Genomic DNA, 19746 nt, shown 5'->3' on the forward strand with positions numbered 1-19746 from the left:
AAGAGAAGGCTGAGGGGGGATCTTGTGGCCTGTTACAAACTGGTCAGGGGGGATCAGAAGGCATTGGGGGAGTCACTGTTCCCCCAAGCACAGCCAGGAGTGACCAGGAACAACGGTCACAAGCTAGCAGAGGGTAGATTTAGGTTAGACATCAGAAGGCGCTATTTCACAGTCAGGGCGGCTAGGGTCTGGAACCAACTTCCAAGGGACATGGTGCAGGCTCCTACCCTGGGGGTTTTTAAGAAGAGGTTAGATGAACACCTTGCTGGGGTCGTTTGACCCCAGTACTCTTTCTTGCCATGGCAGGGGGTCGGACTAGATGATCTTCTCAGGTCCCTTCCGACCCTAGAAACTATGAAACTATGAATATATGGACCCTACAAAACACAGCCTGAAATATGTGTTTATAAAATATCTGTCCAGAAATCTTGAACAGGCAGTAGACAGCCCTCTGTTAGCAAGCCACTCATGTACAGGAGACAGGGATTTATTTTTTTAATAATTTGTTGCCAATTATTTGCTTGGCTTAACTCCCTATATGCACAAGGATCGTTTAAAGTTCTGCCTTTGAGAAAAGAATGGCTGGTATATAAAATTTAAGTTGATTTTTGGCAGCGATGTTTAGGACTGTTTGGATCTATTGAACAACATATATCTACATTTGAACGTTAACAATCTCATGGCAAAATCTTATACTAGTTTAACTATAATTTTGTAGCTGATTGGAGTGCACATCTGTATAAAGGGTCAACAGTTCACAATGTTTTGCTTCCCCCTACTTGTCATCCTACCTGGGTGAAGCTGTACTTTTAGTTTTATGCTGTACTCTGGAAGTGAGTGTATAAAACAAACAAACAAACAGAAATCTAATTCCATTGAGTTTCCAAACTATTTTTTTAAACCATTCCTATTACTTCATGCTACTGAATGCTGAGCTTGCATGGACATGTGGGTTATTGTTCTTTTGCAATAGGTACAGAAGTACTGGCAATCAAAGAAAAAATCATATTGACAAGCCAGATTCTCAGCTGCTGTAAAATAGGTAGCTCTGTTAAAGTCAATAGAAGAATATTGTTTTAAACAAGCTGAAACTATGGGCAAATATATATTTTTAAAATTAGAAAACAAACTTTTAAAATAAAACTAGAAAAAGCTAATTTAACAAAACAACTTCATTTCAATTTGGAACCTCTGCAGAATTGACTACATACCGGATACATATGGATACAAGGATTATCATCATTAATAGATGTAGTTATTCTCTTCTCATCTGCCTTCATGTTTTGTGACAGCCCAGTACAGCAACTTGTATAAGAATATAGAGTGAACTGGACTGCCCTTTCTAGTTCCAAGCTTTCCACTCTATTTACCTTGCAGCCTTCACAAGTGATGCAGCGATAATGATACCCAGTGGCTTTGTCACCACATACTACACATAGCTCGTCCTTGTCTAAGTAACTGGGTATGTACCCTGTAAGAAAGAGAGAAAGTGGCAGGTAAGCATCTAAATATAACTTTAACATTCACTACAGATGTCTTCTACATAGTCCCCATTTCGGAATTCCCACAGCCAAAGACTGAAATTCCTGGATAAAAAAGGTTCTGCTAGAAATGTGATAAACATTTAGAAACTATCTATAATACCATCTCTTTTTCAAAAGAGCAGCTTGTGTTTCTCCTGGTAGGATAATTATCATCTAGAAGGGCAGACTGGGTAACTATTTTTTGGGGAAATACTGTTTTTAAACTCAATGCCTTAAACATGAAAAAGATGCAATATAACAAATTTCATTTTACTTTATTTTATGTAAAACAGATATGCTTGTAGCATGAAATGAGATGGCTACAGTTTATGTAAATGACTGAATAGCTTATTAAAGTTTACTTGCATTGCATTTATTTCCAAATATTTTTATGGGCATGATTCAGGATGCATATTCAAAGAACTAAAATTATAGCAGTCATATTTCAGATGGGTGCGCACTACAGGGACATATTTAAGATACGTGAATTTATGACATTTTGGGCATCTTAATGAGGGAATGAAACATAATGGGCACATCCAGACGAGCAGAGTCATGCAGTACATGGCTCTGCAAACACGTCTGCAGTGCCACATACTGCACAGTCCAGTGTTTTCTGCACTGCAAGGGCATGCTGCCTGAACATGTGCTGCTCCATTTTTTTTCCCTGACACCCCAGGGGTCAAAAAAACTCGCAGAAAAAAAAAATCTGGAGCAGTGCACACTTGGGCGACATGCTGCTGAAAAGTGAAGCTGGGCTGCCTGGAGTTGTGCTCTGGCTGCTGGCCAGACTCTGCCCAGTAGGATCTCCACAGCTGTAGCCCCGGGATGCCCCCAGGACGCCAGGTAAGGCTGCTGGGGCCAGCCCAGTGCTGGCCCCAGCATCCCCTACTACTCCCAGGGTAACTCAATGCGTGCCAAAGCACTCGTGGCACAGGCATTCCCCAGGGAACCAAAAGCTCACACATGTCTGGACGCGCTCAGTGGGTGTATTTGTACATTCACGTGTATATGAGTGGGAGTGATTTTTCCCCTCTGTGGACACTTACCATACCTGCAATTATCTATCACTGTTAAATAAAACAGTTGCATTGGTGGGTTCATTTCTCATAACATTCATTTTTAGCACCATCAAAGTGTTGCAAATTAAGTTTAAAAACAAAACAGAATTCTAATAACAGAATAATATTTTTAAACTAGAAATTTAAAATCAGAATAAGATACAAGACCATGAAGGCTAGACAATCACCAAGTACTCTTTCCTGCCATGGCAGGGGGTCGGACTTGATGATCTGCTCAGGTCTCTTCCGACCCTACTAACTATGAAACTATGAAACAAAGTTTTTTATTCAAACAATTTATTAGCAATCGATTTCTCAACTAGATAGGCTATGTCTCTGCATAAGGATTATTCAGCATGGGAATTTCTGGAATAAATTCACCCTGTGGGAGTAATGGAAATTCCTGATCATTAGCACAATATCTAGCAGACAAGTTAAAGAGTGCATTGTACATGTTTACATGGTACCCCGATGCAAAAGAAGGTGTGGTTTTGATTATGCAATAGGCTTTCAGTAGTAAAAACAGAGGTAAGTACCTATCTGTGTCTATTGTATTCAAGGCTTTAAGGTTTAGGGGAGAACTTAAAGATTTTCATTGTTGTAGTTTTTCTAATCAATGTACAGGAGCTGTATACCTAAGAGCCTCTGAGAAACAAAACAACAACAACAATAAAATCACACAACCTCCAGGGAACCAAGGAGGAACTAAACAGAATGTTTCCTAATTTACTTAAGACAGACATTGAAATGGTTGCCCTCATATTTAGGTGGGAATATTATTATTTCTAATGCAAATATATTTAAATACAATTCTATGCTTAAAAACAATTTTGTGTTTAATCTCCCAAGCACAGTGCATTTTGGAAGGATAAACTCCTATCAAACCTAGTCACTGTAAGTGAAAAAGGAATTTACTAAGAGGGACTCTCTTGGATGGGGCCCTCTTGTTTATTGTTTTTTGTCTTGAACTAGCTTGTAAACTCTGCAGGGCTTTTTGCATACATGTGGCAGTAAGTTTATGATGACCTGTAGGGTCACACAGTATGCCACCAAAATGAAAATAATAAATATCAATCACCATAAGAAGAAAGGGAAACAGCTATTGGAGCTATGTTACATAGTGGTCTGATGCTGGTTTCTGGTGTCTTATCAAGCCAGAGACAGCTCCAACATTGGTAAACTGTAGTGCCTTTTATGGGGCTACAACAAACGGGGGTTTTTGCAGAGGCAAGCAGCTGAGCTGAGAAGAGACTTTCTGCAAAAAGGATTAGATGGGGAAACAGAACCAGATTAGAGCCACTTTGAGAGCTAAGGATGTGTAAAAGTTTCTGGCCAGCCCCAGGGCAACCAATGGACAAGATGGAATCTAAAATTTGGGGAAGTTACTAAGCATTTGATCTTTGCAGAACACCAACTCAAGCAACAGCTCAAAATGGACTTTGTAAATTAGATAAAAATGAACAGGCTCTGTCTGTCCACAACATCCAATCTGCACTTTAGATATGGCAGAGAGGGGTGAATGTATGGAACTACTCATGTATACTTGGCTATATAGGTCACCAACACCAATGGACAGCATGAATCTCTTCTAGTGTATGCCACTGACTCCTAATGGACATTATGCTATTGGATGATTTGCAATTGTGAAGCTCTGCTCTACCATGCCCCTTCCTGCTCTATTTTGTTTTACATTTCCTGGATGGAAGCTGTGCTCAGTCAACAGCCAACCTGGAGCTATCCAGCATTACAACCTGGCTAAGTAAGTTCTTAATAAAAGTAAAACACATCCCACTGAAAGTTTTATTAGCCCAGGTCTGCTGTGAGCTTATTGCTCTTGCTGGGGTGACACCATCCTACAATCAGCATAAGGCTGGATCTGCACCATTATCCATGCATTCATCCAGTATAACCTGAGACAGTTCAGCTTAATACCCAACCTCAGACCTTTCTAAGTGGGGTAACACAAATAGATGCTAGTGACCTTGATCTAGCATGCGGCTGTTTCTCTTGCAGTCTAAGATAACTCCCTTGATTTCCAGACTTCCAGCTGCCACTCTGTCTAATCTTACTGTCTTGGCAAGACAAACTGCTCAGCAGGAGAGCTTGCTTCTGCCCTTAAGGAATGTGTGGTCATAATCCACTATCAGCAACCCTGCCTGAAACCCGTAATACTTGATCAAATTGAATTTTGATTTGTAACATTCTTTCTATAGGTTCAGCAAGAAAAAAAAATATTTCCCATAGGGAAATGTACAATGAGCATTTCCTACCAGCACTAAAGAGAGAATGAAATCTCTTGATTTAAGCCGAACAGAATATTTTCGAATGCTATATGTAGATCCTCACATCTTCATTTGAAGAAGTGACACTTTAAACCATTGTATTTGGCCCAAGGCATGCTTCCAGAGTTGAAGAAAAATACTCTTGCCCCACCCACAAGAGAGATAAAAAAGCACCTTATATAAAAGGGACTCATAAATGCCATAGCAAAACCTAGCCACCACCTCCTAACAAAACCAAGGAGTTTTTATAACCTACACATTGTGGCTCTGCCTCAAATATTGCATAGCTTTTCAAAAATAAAACTATTTAAGTGGTTTGCTTCTGCTTACTCTGGGTACGTACAGATGTTACACTTTGATCAACCTAAGTGGTTGACCTGATCAAACTAAGTGCTGAACTATGCACATGTTTGCAGAGGTTAGACTGGGCAAAGTCACCACCTGATCTAACTTAGTTCACCCATGTGCAGACCTTAAAATCTGACTGACCTAACTAAGGTTAGATTGATCTATACATGTTTGGGAAGGTTAAATTCAGTAAAAAAAAAAATGGCTGGTCTTATGTAACCCACATGCATATATCAGAAAAGTCCTTGGATGGACAACCCTTCATGCACCCACTAATCCTTCCCTCTCCCTCCCCATCCCAACATGTTAGTCCTATCAGCCTCCCCACTGGACCCACTAACTCTTCTGTGGACCTGACAGCCCTCCTGTGAACCCATACCTATTTTGATTGCATTTCTGTTGCAACTCCTGGCACCAGCAAACGTGTGCACATGCAGAACCTGATCTAAAATCACATGGCTTAAAATGAGCTGTGTGATTGTATATCTGGTCCCAGGAAGGTGTGTACGCATTCACAGTGTAGCCCCGGGACTGGGAAAGCCCTCGGTCAGCTCTGTTTGGGCTACCGTGCCTGTTTAAAAAACAATGAGAATGTCACACAACCTTTAATTCAAGTGCACAGAATGCTCTGCAATCAATTTTGTGAGGTGCAGGGTCCCTCATGCAACATACTGGTTGTTCTCAACTTCCACTTCCACTGTGATTTCACTGAACTTTATGCCACACAAAAGGAACTCAGAACCTCGCAGAAGCACATACCTAGCAAAGAAAATGTCTCCTCCATAAACTACTACTGAACTCTTCTGATGAAAGATGCCTTCTTAAAACACTTCTGTACTTGGAGGGCACTGGAAAAACCCATTTTGAAAGTCAATGAAAAAACATCATTTATCATAAGAGAAAAAGACTTCTCAATGCATGGGGAGACGAGGACTCTGAGTCTGCATCTGATTACACGGACAAAAATGCCAGACTTCTTAATAGATAGGCAAGGTTTCATAGATTTCATAGATGTTAGGGCTGGAAGGGACCTTGTGAGATCATCAGGTCCAGCCCCCTGCCCAAAGGGCAAGAAGTCAGTTGGGGTCAGATGACCCCAGCAAGGTGAGCATTCAGGCATTTCTTGCACATATCTAGAGTAGGTGCTGGCACCACTTCTGGGGGGAGTCGATTCCAGACTCTGGAGACTCAGATGGTAAAGAAGTATTTCCTTATATCCAGTCTAAAATGGTTTTCCAGCAGTTTGTGACCATTAGACCTTGTCTTCCCTTTGGGGTGCCCTGGTAAACAGACGTTCTCCCAGTTCCTGATGCATACCCCTTACATACTTATAGGCTGTCACCAAGTCACCCCTGAGCCTTTTATTCTCCAGGCTGAAGAGTCCCATGGCTCTCAGCCTCTCCTCATAAGGCCTGCTCTCATGACCTCTAATCATGTGCAGGTTCTTTGGGTAAATGTGATATCTTTTATTAGATCAACTAAAGAAAAAATTTTCCAACTATTTAGTTGGTTTAATACAAGGTATCACATCTACCCGAAGAACCTTGTCTGCTTATGTCTTTAGACCAACATGGCTACAACCAACAACGCTAAGACATCTTAACATAGGTTAGTCAATTAGCTGCATTTCAGAAAAATTCTATGACCAAAGATACTTTCAATCACAGAAGTGTGGGATGTGCGCAGGGGACTGAAAAAAAAATCACTTGTACATACTAATAATTGCGGAGGCGTAACTACCAAGTTTTGTCCCCTGGCAGGATGAGAAAAGGAGCGGAGAGCAGATATGTCAGTCTTATCTGCCCTGGACCCAAAGTCTCTGGCTGCATCCAGACAAGCAGGGGCATGTGCTTACAGCAACACAAATGTGCTTTGTTGAGTCACATTGTTCCACTTTGGGCAAACTGCCCTTGCCCAGCTCTTCCTGGCTTGCAGCATGCTAGAGCAGCCAGGGCACAAATGGAGCAGTAAAGATGCTCTGGCTTGCAGCCAGAGCATCTCACTGGAGGAACAAATCTCCATTTGTTCCGGTGCATGTTATTTTTGTGTGCTCTGAACCACCTTCTTTCCCAGTGGTTTTTTTTGCTGTCACTAATTTGCAACGTGGAGCACATTTTAACATTCCACGCATATGATATGTGGCACCACAAACTGCATGTGCCTACACATGGGGATGTGGCCCCTGGCTGCTGCTGGCATGGAGAAGTCTGCTCACCTGTGGTAGTTGCGGCTGCTGCTGCTGCAATGACAGCATGGAGTCCCCGCACCTGGCTGCCATGGCTATAACTGCGGTAATGGGAGGCTGCTGCTGCTGCAGCACTATGTACTCCTTGCGGAGCTACTATTCTGGCACCCCCTCAAAATGGGCGCCTGGTGCCAGAGCCCCACGTACCTTCCCCACCCCCCATTATGCTGCTGAGTAATTCTTTATTATTTCATGTTTGAAACCAACTTAGTTTCATTTCTTTCAAGCAGAAATGCTCAGTTTTGCATTTGCACAAAGAGAGGTCCATTTGAAAACTGAGTATTTTAGCACTTTATAGTACCAATCAGCTACATATGGCACAAAGTAATGTACTAAAGGTCTGTTCTTAAAATTCTTATTCCCTGTAGGATGATATACATGAGTAAGAGCTATTCATTAAATACAAGTCAGGGTTGTTGGACTTGTTCATAAACTAGTTCTGACATACAGTGTCTTGTACAGTGAAAGTGGAGAAAGAAAATCCACTACCAGAGCTGAAAAGTAGATTCATATTGCTATTCTGATGATTCAGTCTGTCTCTCATGTTTTATAACTCAACCTGACTGTAAAAGAAAGGGACCACTTTCAAGCAAAAATAATCCCTGTTTTACTTATATATATAAGCTAAAGAAATGTGTTCCACTAAATTAAGCACAGAGCTGAGAGTTGGAAAAAATACACTCTGTTCTAGTTCTGTCAATGACTTGCTATGTCATGTCAGACTTAATCATTGTGAGCCAAACTTTTCTCTTCTGAAAAAACAAGGAAGAGCATTATAAATACAAATAATCTTCATTATTATCCGTCTCAACTGTCTGTTTAATGACGTTTGCAGGACTACTTTAATGCTTTCTGATTTTTTTCATTTCTCATTTTTGCTAACTTATTACCACCAAGAGAAAATACTTTGTAAAACACTGAACTAACAAACGTTAGTAAGCAGATTCACATTTCCCTCAACAGTGGATCTGCTCGATGATCTGCATTGCAGTCTTTGCTTGCAGTCTTCTTTACCTGATAATATCACTAAAATCCAGTAAGTACCTCTGAAAAGATGCCATTTCAAGGTTACACATTTACAGTCTTAAACAGACTTCAACTGTGCTCAGTTCACAAATGAAAATATGACTTTTCTAACAGCTAGACCTAAAACTTAAGTCTGTATCAGAAAATGTATTAGTCAGCAGCACATGCTACACAAGTGTTTTGGACGGAGTACTGAAAACTATTTAGCTCTATTTATACTATCATGTAAACTGTTGCCATCATCAATGTAGTTACGTCTGCTGCCAACTCCTGGTACAGAATGTGGTAACGGGGGACCACATTTAACAGTCAGGCCAAGATATTTTTGACCTACCCCTTCTTACCAATGTTAAATATTCTACATTTGGGACTTAAAATAAGATATTCAAAAGAACCTGTGTGTCTTTAGAGGTCACATCCTACACTGAAAAATGGTGTAAGAATGTCAGAACCTAAGGCTTATGAAAGACAATTCTGATGATAATGTGCAAGGCAAATATAATTCACACTCCCACAACGAGAGGGAGTCAACATTCTTTTTTATGAGTTCAAAAAGCAAGCAGACCTGGTTCCAGATGCACCCCAATCTGTTGGTTAAGATACCAATTTTCTGGTCACAGCTATCCTTAAACTATCCATCTGTGCTAGGAGCACCCCAGGTTTTCAGCCTTTAAGAGGACACCTATAGCTCAGTGAGATTTTTTTTCCTGAAAATGTTGGAAGATAACAAAAGCATCAGCCTCCTTTTGCAAACTGCAGTGAGAGTGAGAGAGAGATTTTAAAGCGGTTATTTTGGTAGGAAGAACACTCCACACTATTTTCTTATCTATTCAGAAAATCCACTAATGTATTTCATAAGACAAAGAAGTCATTTCGGACCAATTCATTGGTATGCTCTGATAACTACTGCATGTAAATTGACAGAAAATGTATAAAGAGAAGTAATAAGAACATTAACAATACAATAATAATTTGAACTTATGTGTTGCTTGTCTTCCGTGATGTTAAAGACCTTTACATTTGTGGTGTAATGTCATTTTACAGCTGGGGAAACTGAGATATAGGTAGGATGAATACTTTGCCCAAGGTCATCTGATGACTTAAGAGTCATGGCCAGCAAACCCTGTGAGCAGTTTTCACTCACAGAGGGTAAAATGTACTCCACCTGCAGAACTTCTGAGGGTGGCATCCTGGCCCCAAAGAGGAAGTGGATGACAATACTTTTGCTGGAGGCAAACCAATTTCAGGATGGATTGTGCAGTCCAGTCTCAGTAGCTCCTATTCCAACCTAGGGGCTGAAAGAGTCTCCTCAATCCCAGTTACACATGACACTGGGTTACTGGATATTGAAAAATATATTTTCTCCTGCCCATTGCCTGCTTTACGTCTTCCTCACTGGTGTATGTGTGATGGGTGCAGCATGCATCTGTGCAAAGGAAAGACCATACGTTGGCTGTGGCAGCCGGCTGTGTTTCACCCAAAGGAATAATGAAGTGTTTGCAAACCTGTATTTTCCTCAACTATACTGCCTAATGCCACAGACTTTTACTGACCTGAATAGCCCACTAAAGACAGCAGGACTGCTAACGTGGATAAGATTTTTTTTTGCAGGTTCAGGATTTCTGGTGAAGAGCTGACAATAGCATTCTGTGCCCATGATTTCCAGTCCTTGGTCCTATCCACTAGATATGGCTCTCTCATATAGAAACTGAGCAACTTAAATCTGTCTCTGTACCTCTCTTGGGGACAGAAGTCAAGGCTATAGGCTCTACCACGGTAGAAATAATAGTATCTCATAGAAATTTGTCACCTTCGGATAATGCATGATACAGCCTGGAATTTAGAAGACAGTCACGGAAAGTAGGAGACAGTCATCATCCACTGCTAGTGATTTTTCAGAAGTTTACATAATTTTCCCTTAAAACTCATGTCTCTCAAGGCTGTGATGTAGAAACTGAATAATGACTGGTTTCAGTGTACAGAGATAGCTGAAGTAAAGGAAGGTGTTTTCTTATATGTTATATAATTTGACTTAACTTTTTAAGTCCTTCTTTATCCTACTAATGACCCTCTCGTAACATATGTTGTAAAGGCTGGCTTCTTTTAGCATTTCCAGGTTCTAGCAGATGGAACCTGGGTTATGGAATCTTCCATCACTGAAGGTTTTTTTAAGACCAAGTTAGACAAATATCTGTCAGGAATGGTTTAGGTATAGCTCATCCCGCCTCAGGACAAGGGAATGGACTAGACTGCCTCTTGAGGTCCCTTTCATCCATATTTTCTCTGATTCTATCATTTTACCTTTCACTAGGGAATAACACAAAAGAGTAAAAGTTTAGACAACTTTGTTACTGAAGAATACAAAGTGATTGCGAATGGCACAAACAGTGCTGAGGCTATTATGAATTTCTTGGAACTAACAGGAAACCCAGTTTCGACAATCAAAGTTGTTCCAGGACACCAACTTAGGGTCTTAATTTTTGCCTTAATGAGATATTACAAAGGCTTCACTAACAAACAAAAAGAATCAATTCTGGATCAATACAGACCCACATGCCCTGTGTAGAGCCTTCTGTTCTTTGGACAAGATTAACAGATTTGTTAATTTTATGATAATTTGGCTGAAAGCAAGCAATAGAAAAGAGGTGTGAATGGGTGTCCAACTGTTTAGATCTCTCTTGTTTGGCAAATACAGCATTGGAATAGAATTGATACAAGGGTGCAACTCTTTCATTTCTGACCACAGGAATTAAGGTTTAAAAAATCCATAAAACTTGGCACATTTTCTGTGAACAATCAATTTTCAATAAGCATTTATTGTGATTGAGGGACTGTTCCCCAGGAAAATTGGAAAATCTCTGAGATTTTTATGAAGTGTGTATAATATATGGCAAACATGAAAGGGTAGAAAGGTTTTAAAAAGAACATTGTATTTTCCAACCCAACAGGTAGGAAGTCTGTGCATGGATTAGTAAAGATATTGAATGTCTCTGTGCTAAAACAATTTGTTTTAAGCCCTGACATAGATGCATCAATTATTACTTAGGATCCTTTAACATCTTGAAATATATATTCATTCACTGACATATGCAGTGGCAAATCCCTATTTTATGACAAATTAACCATAACTAGATCTTATAGCTGAGGATGAAGACATGGGAAAATGTTACAAAAAGTTACCAATTTATCAATTAAAACCCTTCATTATAAAAACACCTAAAAATATTTCAAATAGAAGGATGTGCTCTGTCCATAAATAACATTTAATTTGACCGTGTTCTCTTTAGTTTCCTACATTTGAATCTGTTTTTATATACATACACCTTTTCCACGAAACAAAGGTATTCAAAGAACAGCACAAAGGTATTTTTTTTGATTGAAGCCATATACTTATTTCACAAAGTGTAAATGAATATTTCCTGAAAGAGGTAAAAAAAAAATCCAAGTTTTTAATATGTATAATAATAAGATTATACAGGCTATTTCTGTCTACAGAACTACGTAAAAATAGTAAATGTTCTTTGTTCTCTATGTAACTAGTTCAATCAGGTCCATTCAGTTTCTGATTGATTTCATGCAGGAGATTTGGTTTTAATAACCAAAGGGATACCATATTGATCTGAATGATAGTGCCTTTATATTTTAATTAGGTTATTTAAGTGAAATATACGTTGGTGCAGAATATATAAGCTCTGTTTCTTACATAACTGTATCAGGTGTCAAGGCAATTTCTATGTGATACGGAAAAAGTTAAAAACGGAGTGCTAGTAAGCTGGGTTCTAGCTGAGAAGTGGCACAGCTTCTTCCTCTTTGGAAGCAACAGGAGAAATTTAATAAAGATGGAATGTTACAGAGGATTCAGAAATGATTTAACTCTATGGGAGTGGATCTTACATGGATCATATTCCACAAACATTTTGGTTAGATCAACTTTTTTCAAGGAGAAAATAAAGGTTCATTATTTCATTATCCTGTAGTCTTGAATTACAAGTCTTTACTGCTTCATATAATTAAAATGTACATGCTTTTCATTATAAACACAGTTAAAATCACCATTTCTTCTTCTAACGCATATTTACAGTTCTATTTTCAATAAATTCTACAAGATACCGAGTTACTTTGTATTAAAATAGATTTTACCTTTACAGATGTCAAAGATTAACATAACTTGTTTTAGCATAAAACACTAGGCATGTATAAGCTGAAGAACACATAAATGACCACATTAATAAAGAGAAACTTTCTCATTTAGTCTGCTACCATATAGTAAATTAATTAAATGTTCATGCAAAACACAAAGCTGGCAATATATTTCAAAGTGGCTTTTAGAGAATAAGAAAAAGTGCTTGGAAATCCTCCTTGTTCACAGAGAACCTTACAATCACCTAGCAACCTATGTTACTGCTGCTTTCAAATTTGAACAGGCAGCCTTCACATTCAAAGATGTATCTGAGCCAACTGATGCAACTGCAAGTTTAAAGCAAAACAAAAACAGAGAGGTTTATTTTTATTATTATTATTATTATTTAAATAAATTCCCCCTACCTTTCTTCTGAGAGTACGATGGCGACTGCACTTGAGAAAAAGTAGATTTTTCTTCGGTGAAATATTCAGGTTGGTTGTACTGATTCAGGGCCATGTCCATGTCAGAGTACTCGCTTTTAAACACGTTTCCAGGGTAACTACAGGTATAAGGCTGATTCACCGCCCAGGCCTGTTCCATATATATGTTGTTATTGTGCAGGACCTGAGCATCACAACTGCTGTAACCCTGACTATCTTCAATATATGTGCAATAATCAGTGGACTGCATGTAGCAATTGCTACCGGCAGCGGGGTGCACTTCATATGTTTCTTGCATACAGTAGCTCATTTTGTTATCCTATCTCAGCTTCTACTTTACATATACACACACACACGCATGCATACACACGCAGACTTGCATACACATGGAATGGGAAAGGAGCAATGAATATACAACGCCGAAGTTGACTACAAAACAGCCTCTTTTACTTTAGAGCAGCACCTCATGTGCTAAAATCCTATTTATATTGGGATGGGTTGTGAACTCCTCTGCCAGTCAAACATATTGGGAAGCAGATTTATGACAGTCAGAGGTCTTATCTGGGACTGTAAGTTAATTCCTGGGGAAGATGGCAGACAGGTAGTGATGACCACCAGACAAAGAAGCAACATCCAGACAACCCTCCTGTTCCTCTGTTTGTTGGAAATAATCGTTTTATAAGCCATTTTCAGCCTTTTCCAATATGATTAGAAAATGATTACTAAGGCAAGGACACAGTTATGTCACTGGAGTTGTCAACTTAAGTGTGAAGCATTGTAAAGACCTCTTAAGAACCCCCAGAGGGGATATGTTGAAAATCCTAAAATCAATAATCCTGTTTTTCAGCATTAACCTATAGAAAATCCAATAGTGCTGTGCTGATCACCCAAACAGTAGTCTCGATTTACAACATTTAGCAACTTAATCTGTCATCAGCTTTATTGATTTTGTTTTACAGAATTACATGCATGAATCTCCCCTCATAACACAATCTCCCTATTGCCTGTTAATGCACTTATAGGAAAACAGCTTTTTAAAACTTCAGTGATTTGGATAAGTAATTTCTATTGAGTTCACAGGTGGGAAACTTTGAAATAATTATTTTCAATCAACCAAGAGGATACTGCTTAAATATTACAGCTAAGATAGTGGTTTTGCTTGCACGCTTTATTTCTGTTTCATGCCTGTGATAAAAATTTAGCATGACTGCATATTTTCCCCACTCATTTCTGTTCATATATGAAGCTTTTCAATCCTGTTTAAAAAACAATAAACATATGATGTTATGGAAGCGCAGTATCCTAAACAGCAGTATAAGCCTTTTTTTTGGAGCTAAAAACGTCCTTTTTCATAGTTTCATAGTTTGTAGGGTCGGAAGGGACCTGAGCAGATCATCGAGTCCGACCCCCTGCTATGGCAGGAAAGAGCACTGGGGTCAAACGACCCCAGCAAGGTGCTCATCTAGTCTCCTCTTAAAGACCTCCAGGGTCTTTTCCCTAGCCATTTATTTTCAGTTTTTTACCAGCCAACTACACTTCCTTCAGTGGCACTGCAATGATGTGGTAATACTTCTGTGAGTTGAATAGCAAGATTCTGGTAGACGAGGTTCTTTGGGTAAATCCGGTATCTTTTACTAAACCAACCAAAATAGTTGGGAAAATTCTTTTTTGCAAGCTTTTGGGTACAGTCACCCTCCTTCAGGCAGAAGGAGCATCACTGTTACTCATTTATGTCAATACTTCTTACTGGTTCTCAAAAAGTAAAAATATTAACCAGTTGAGAATAATCTATTTTTAATCATAATGTTTCAGTCATATTAAACAATATTCAACACTCTTAAACTTAGCTGAACTAAAGCCCCCATTCAGCAAGTTTTTTATACTTGTGTTGAACGGAAGCTTAAATGTCTGAAATTGTACTGTTAAAACACAAAAGAATGGGGCATAAGGCATATACACTTCTCAAGAGCTGGCGTCAATAAGTATTTCAGGATGTTTTACAGAGCACATGAAGAAATGCGCCCTCTTTCCCCACGCACAATTGAAATTCTGAGCAATGTTGAGTGCTGTTACTTTGAGTAACGTTTCACACGCTGATTTCTTTTCTTTTATTTCTTTATTCCTAATAATCAGTCTAACAAATAATATTGCATTTAACAGACCTGATGTACAGTAAAGTCAGTAAAGTTGCTTCAGGAAAGAACTTGCCCCTGGGAACTTTCATCATTTGGTGCAATGATGGAGTATTTATTGAAAACTCCAGAAATAAGTCCATAAGCACTCCATATGGTTTGATTTCTGACTTCTGTTTTTAGTCTACTTCAAGCTGAACAGACTATAATATAAAATTAATACTTTGGTATTGGCATTGTGTCCTGATAAAGCATGTGCTAACTTTATGTTGGTGCTCACCAGATTTGCAAAACCGACTAGTGAATTTGGATGTCTAACTTAACCCATAAGTCTGATTTTTCAAGGATAAGCACTCAGCACTTTCTGAAATCTATGCCCCATTAACGTACCTCAAGTCAGGCACCAAAGTATTGAGGCTGCCATATAACTACAGTGACTTGTTTATACCCATTTTTTTTCCCTAGCATATTTTTTGTTTTTTCAGAGGCAAAAAGGACATTTTTTCCCTCCTGCTTGAGAACAAAAGCAGCTCTCTTACCAAGCAAAACATTAGACAAGGACAAGGCCACAGCTTAAAATGTATGTCAGAAAGTCATCTCAAAAGGTGAAGAAATACTTTTGAATACAAGGATATTTTCCCCTTCACATTTATTATATGTAAACATCAGATGTGATGGGCAAACATTTTGAATAAATGCATATGGTTTTGTCACACACCTCTTCTGTGGGAATAAAAGGAGCCTGTGTCACTAGTTGATGCAAAATGCCCAGTAAACTTTGCAGTATTGATTTGTATGGAAACCCACAAAATGCATCAGGCTATGTGATTGATTTTAGTGATCTGTATCCCCGATTTCTAACCTGCCTAGCATGCAATATCCACATTCTCTAGAAATAAATAATTCCACGTACGCAGTAAGGTCTTCTCTGTTTACCATATAAATTTCCCATTAGCTGTAAGGATAGGGAGCAGGCTATGTTGTACAGGACAGTGAGGAAGGAAATACCATCTCCACCTCCCTCCCCACCCAAAGGCCATATAACCCTGGTCAGTGTTTTACTCAAATTTTAAGCACTCAGTAATCTTCAAAAGATTATACAATTTAGGAACTTTAGCCAGAATTATAAAACTATTAACACTTAATTTAAATTAGATGCAGGAATATAGAAATTCAAGTCCAAGAGTTTTTTGAAAATAAAATTTTTAATGCCCCCACTCAAGATGCATTTCATTTACTTATGTTTTGTTTGGTAATACCAGAAAAGTAATAAGATAAGATTAAAAATATGCTTTAGTCTGAAAAAATACAACTAGTCTAGCTGAGTTAAATTCTATTTAGCAAGTCTAAAAATTAGAACTACATAATAATCAACACAACTTTGTTTAATGTGGAAGGTATTTAAGTTTTTATTGTGCTGAAAGAATAAGAAAATACATTGCTTTCTCCTTTTGTAAGAAATAAGTTACTGGAAGGTCCTCTGTCATTTGCAGCATTTATTTGCCATATTTGTAATTTTTGGAAACTGTGAAGTCAATGAGATCCTGATTTCATGCCCAAGGCTTCTTTGACTTTTCTCAAATGACTTGAACAAAACCTGGTCAAAAGACCTGAACAAAATAATTTATATACAGGAGTACATATTGCATTATATTATCAATCAGAAATTTAGGGGGCATTAAAAATACCTGCCTTGTCTACATTACAACCTCCATAGGTATTCCCACTGGTGATGCTGCAACTGTGAGGAGCTACAGATCCTAAATTTGCCAATCTCAAAGAAGTTGCTTAGTATTTGCTGTAAGGGTAGGGCATTTTTGTTGGAGAACACCTCCAGAGTTGGATAGAGATGTGCTAGGGGAGGGAAACAAAAAACAGTGGGAATAGAGAGGCTTGGGCTATTGTGGAGGAAAGCAGATTTTATGGAGAATTGGGAATGTGGCCCTACTCCCTAGCAACTTGTCAAAAATGGGCATGGGAACTATGGAGGAGGAACTTTGCAGAGGGTCCCATCCTGTCTGCTGTAAAGCACTTCCTGTACGGTACTGTCCTCAAAAACTCTTTGGCATCTGAGAGTTTAGGACACTGTATTATACAAAACTACCTCCAAGGACTTGGTTCAGGGTTTCCAGATGTTTTCCCTTTGTGGTTTTGTTGTGCTGAATGAGCCAGCCATCTCCTCAGTAATTATCGTTCCACCATTTTTCCCCACCACTTTGTATTTTTTCCCCAAAATAAAAATAATCATATTTAAAACGGGTTATAGAGTGATCAGTGCCAGTACAGTGCCTGCAGGACAAAAAGTCTATGTCCAGTAACCTAGTAAGACACATCTATCTGTCTCTATTACAATATTTTAAGATCAAATCTCCAGATGTTTTACAACACTTGTATAAATAATAATGATACATTATACAGAATATATGCTGTTCTTTTTGGGGCAACTGCAATAATACAGGGAAAAATCAATCAACAAAAACAAAGTATCTGAAGAAAGGTACAAAAGAGCGTAAGAATACATTTTTGACAAGACATAAATGGTAAGTAGTGCTTGTCTATGAGGTTTCTTCACCTGCAATATGCTTATGAATGACTCAGGTTTATAGCACTGCAGATATTTGTTTCCTTGGAAACATCTCAGATCAAGCACTGCAAAAATTAAAATCCTTATTAAGACTGAAATGTTCCTGAAATATTTTCACCTGAACCTCTTAGGGCCTGATCCCTCTGCCTTCACTTAGGTTCAGGGTCTAATCAATTAAATAAGAGATGCACAACTTCCAAGGTCAGAAAGCATTACTAAAAATAATTCATACTGGGCACGTCTACACGAGACACTTACTGCACATTATCTTATAACACTGCACAGCAGCGTAGTGGTTGAAACCGTGCTAATAGTCTACTGCGCAATATTATTAGGCTAATGTGCAGTAAGCATCACCTAATAACCGTGTGCCGGTGCTACTGCACAGTAATTCTAGTTACTGCGCATTTAGGTAGTACTTTATTAAGCAAGTACTAAACTAAACATGCAGAATCAAGGCACATTAATGAATGTATAGACACACCCAGTCTATAATTCAGTCTGTTTCTTCAGTGTATTTTGACTTGGTGTTTTACTTGGGTGTTAGATTCTCTGATTCATGTAATGTCAATTTTAGACAGTATTTCAACTTTATTACAGGAAATAATGTTTACAGCTAGATGAAGTGTCGTATTTGCAATTTTATTCATTCTCAATTACTTGGTTATTCAAACGTATGGAAATTCTTTAATTAGTCACAAATAGAACAAAACCTTTACAGGCAAAACAGAAATACTAAAGAAGGATCCAGCTTATGAACACTGCAAAGGCTGGTGGTACTCATCTCATCATAAAACTAGGGGTGAAATTCAGACTTTGATCTTGCACAAAAGAACACAGGGTTCGTTTCTGAACTCACTTGCTCCAATATAACCCAGAAGTGCGTACAATGAAGTCAATGGTGCTATATCAGTGTAAGTAAGAGTGTAATCAGGACCAGAGTGTGAGGAAGTATGCACTCTACTTGGGACTGTAAATATATTCCTGCATGACTTAATATTTTAAACATTCTATTTAGGATAATTTATTTTGCATGATCAAATGCCCCAATTTCACCTTATGATGTTAGCTGACTTACAAATAAGAGGAATATGAAATAACTTGCAGAAATATTAGGAAGAAAATACTACTGTGATTACTCCTACGTAGGCAACAATTTCATTCAACAGTGTCCAAAATAACTCAGAACAATAATGGGTACAAAAGTAGCTATTGAAAACAACAGATCGCCGTAGCATATAGTTATCATGTGAGTGACTGTATAAATGAGACTTTCTGCAGAAAAGCTGCATTCTCCTGAACAGTTGGCAAAGTGACTCTGCATGTTTATGGCATGTGTCATCTAGAGACCCAGGTCTTCCTCTTTTAGAAAGATTTGGAATCTTAACATACAGATTGTATCACAACATTCAAGTTATTCAGAATTAGCTGGGGCTCCCTAAGGGCTATAGAGAAGAAGCTTATATTGACTTTGCCCCTAAACTATATGTACTAATGGAGAACAATATTTGCATGGCCAAATATTCTACACCATACTTGCAATTGATCCTTTCTGGGCATACTTATGTGTATAAGTGAAAGAACACTGCTGTATTTTAAAATAATAACCTATATTTTGCTAATTAATCTTACCAATGTGGCTTTTCTTTTCCCTTTAAATGAATACCAGTGTAAATTCTGTATGCAGTTTCAATGAAAGCTCTTGTCTTTAAAGAAATAAGAATGTAAGAATCTGCACGCTCAGAAGGTTGGCCATATACTATGGACTTAATTCAGGACAGCACCTGTGTGTCTCTCTGTAGTGTAAAGAAAGCACAATTTATCCTATATATTGTTTGCTCTGTTTTGGAAGATTTATTAGTGTGGCTCTGGCTAGGGATAATTTTTCCATTATGTCCAACTATGCCAAATGCCCAAATGCAATAATGAGTGTCTACTTTTTTTTTTTTTTTTTTTTCAAACAGGCCTTTTTTTTCCCCCAT

The 19746-nt window shown here is 38.4% G+C and overlaps 1 protein-coding gene across 1 annotated transcript in view; it reads right to left on the reverse strand.

The window, feature by feature from the left end:
- THRB (thyroid hormone receptor beta) overlaps positions 1-19746 on the reverse strand; it is a 288958-nt gene that overhangs the window by 36758 nt on the left and 232454 nt on the right. Inside the window, exon 3 of the mRNA XM_019508763.1 lies at positions 1371-1471. Within this exon, the coding sequence (XP_019364308.1) occupies positions 1371-1471 (101 nt within the window). The remainder of the gene's footprint in view (positions 1-1370; positions 1472-19746) is intronic.

This window comes from Gavialis gangeticus, unplaced genomic scaffold (assembly GCF_001723915.1).
Source record: "Gavialis gangeticus isolate Ggan-Ray unplaced genomic scaffold, GavGan_comp1, whole genome shotgun sequence".
Lineage (NCBI taxonomy): Eukaryota > Metazoa > Chordata > Crocodylia > Gavialidae > Gavialis > Gavialis gangeticus.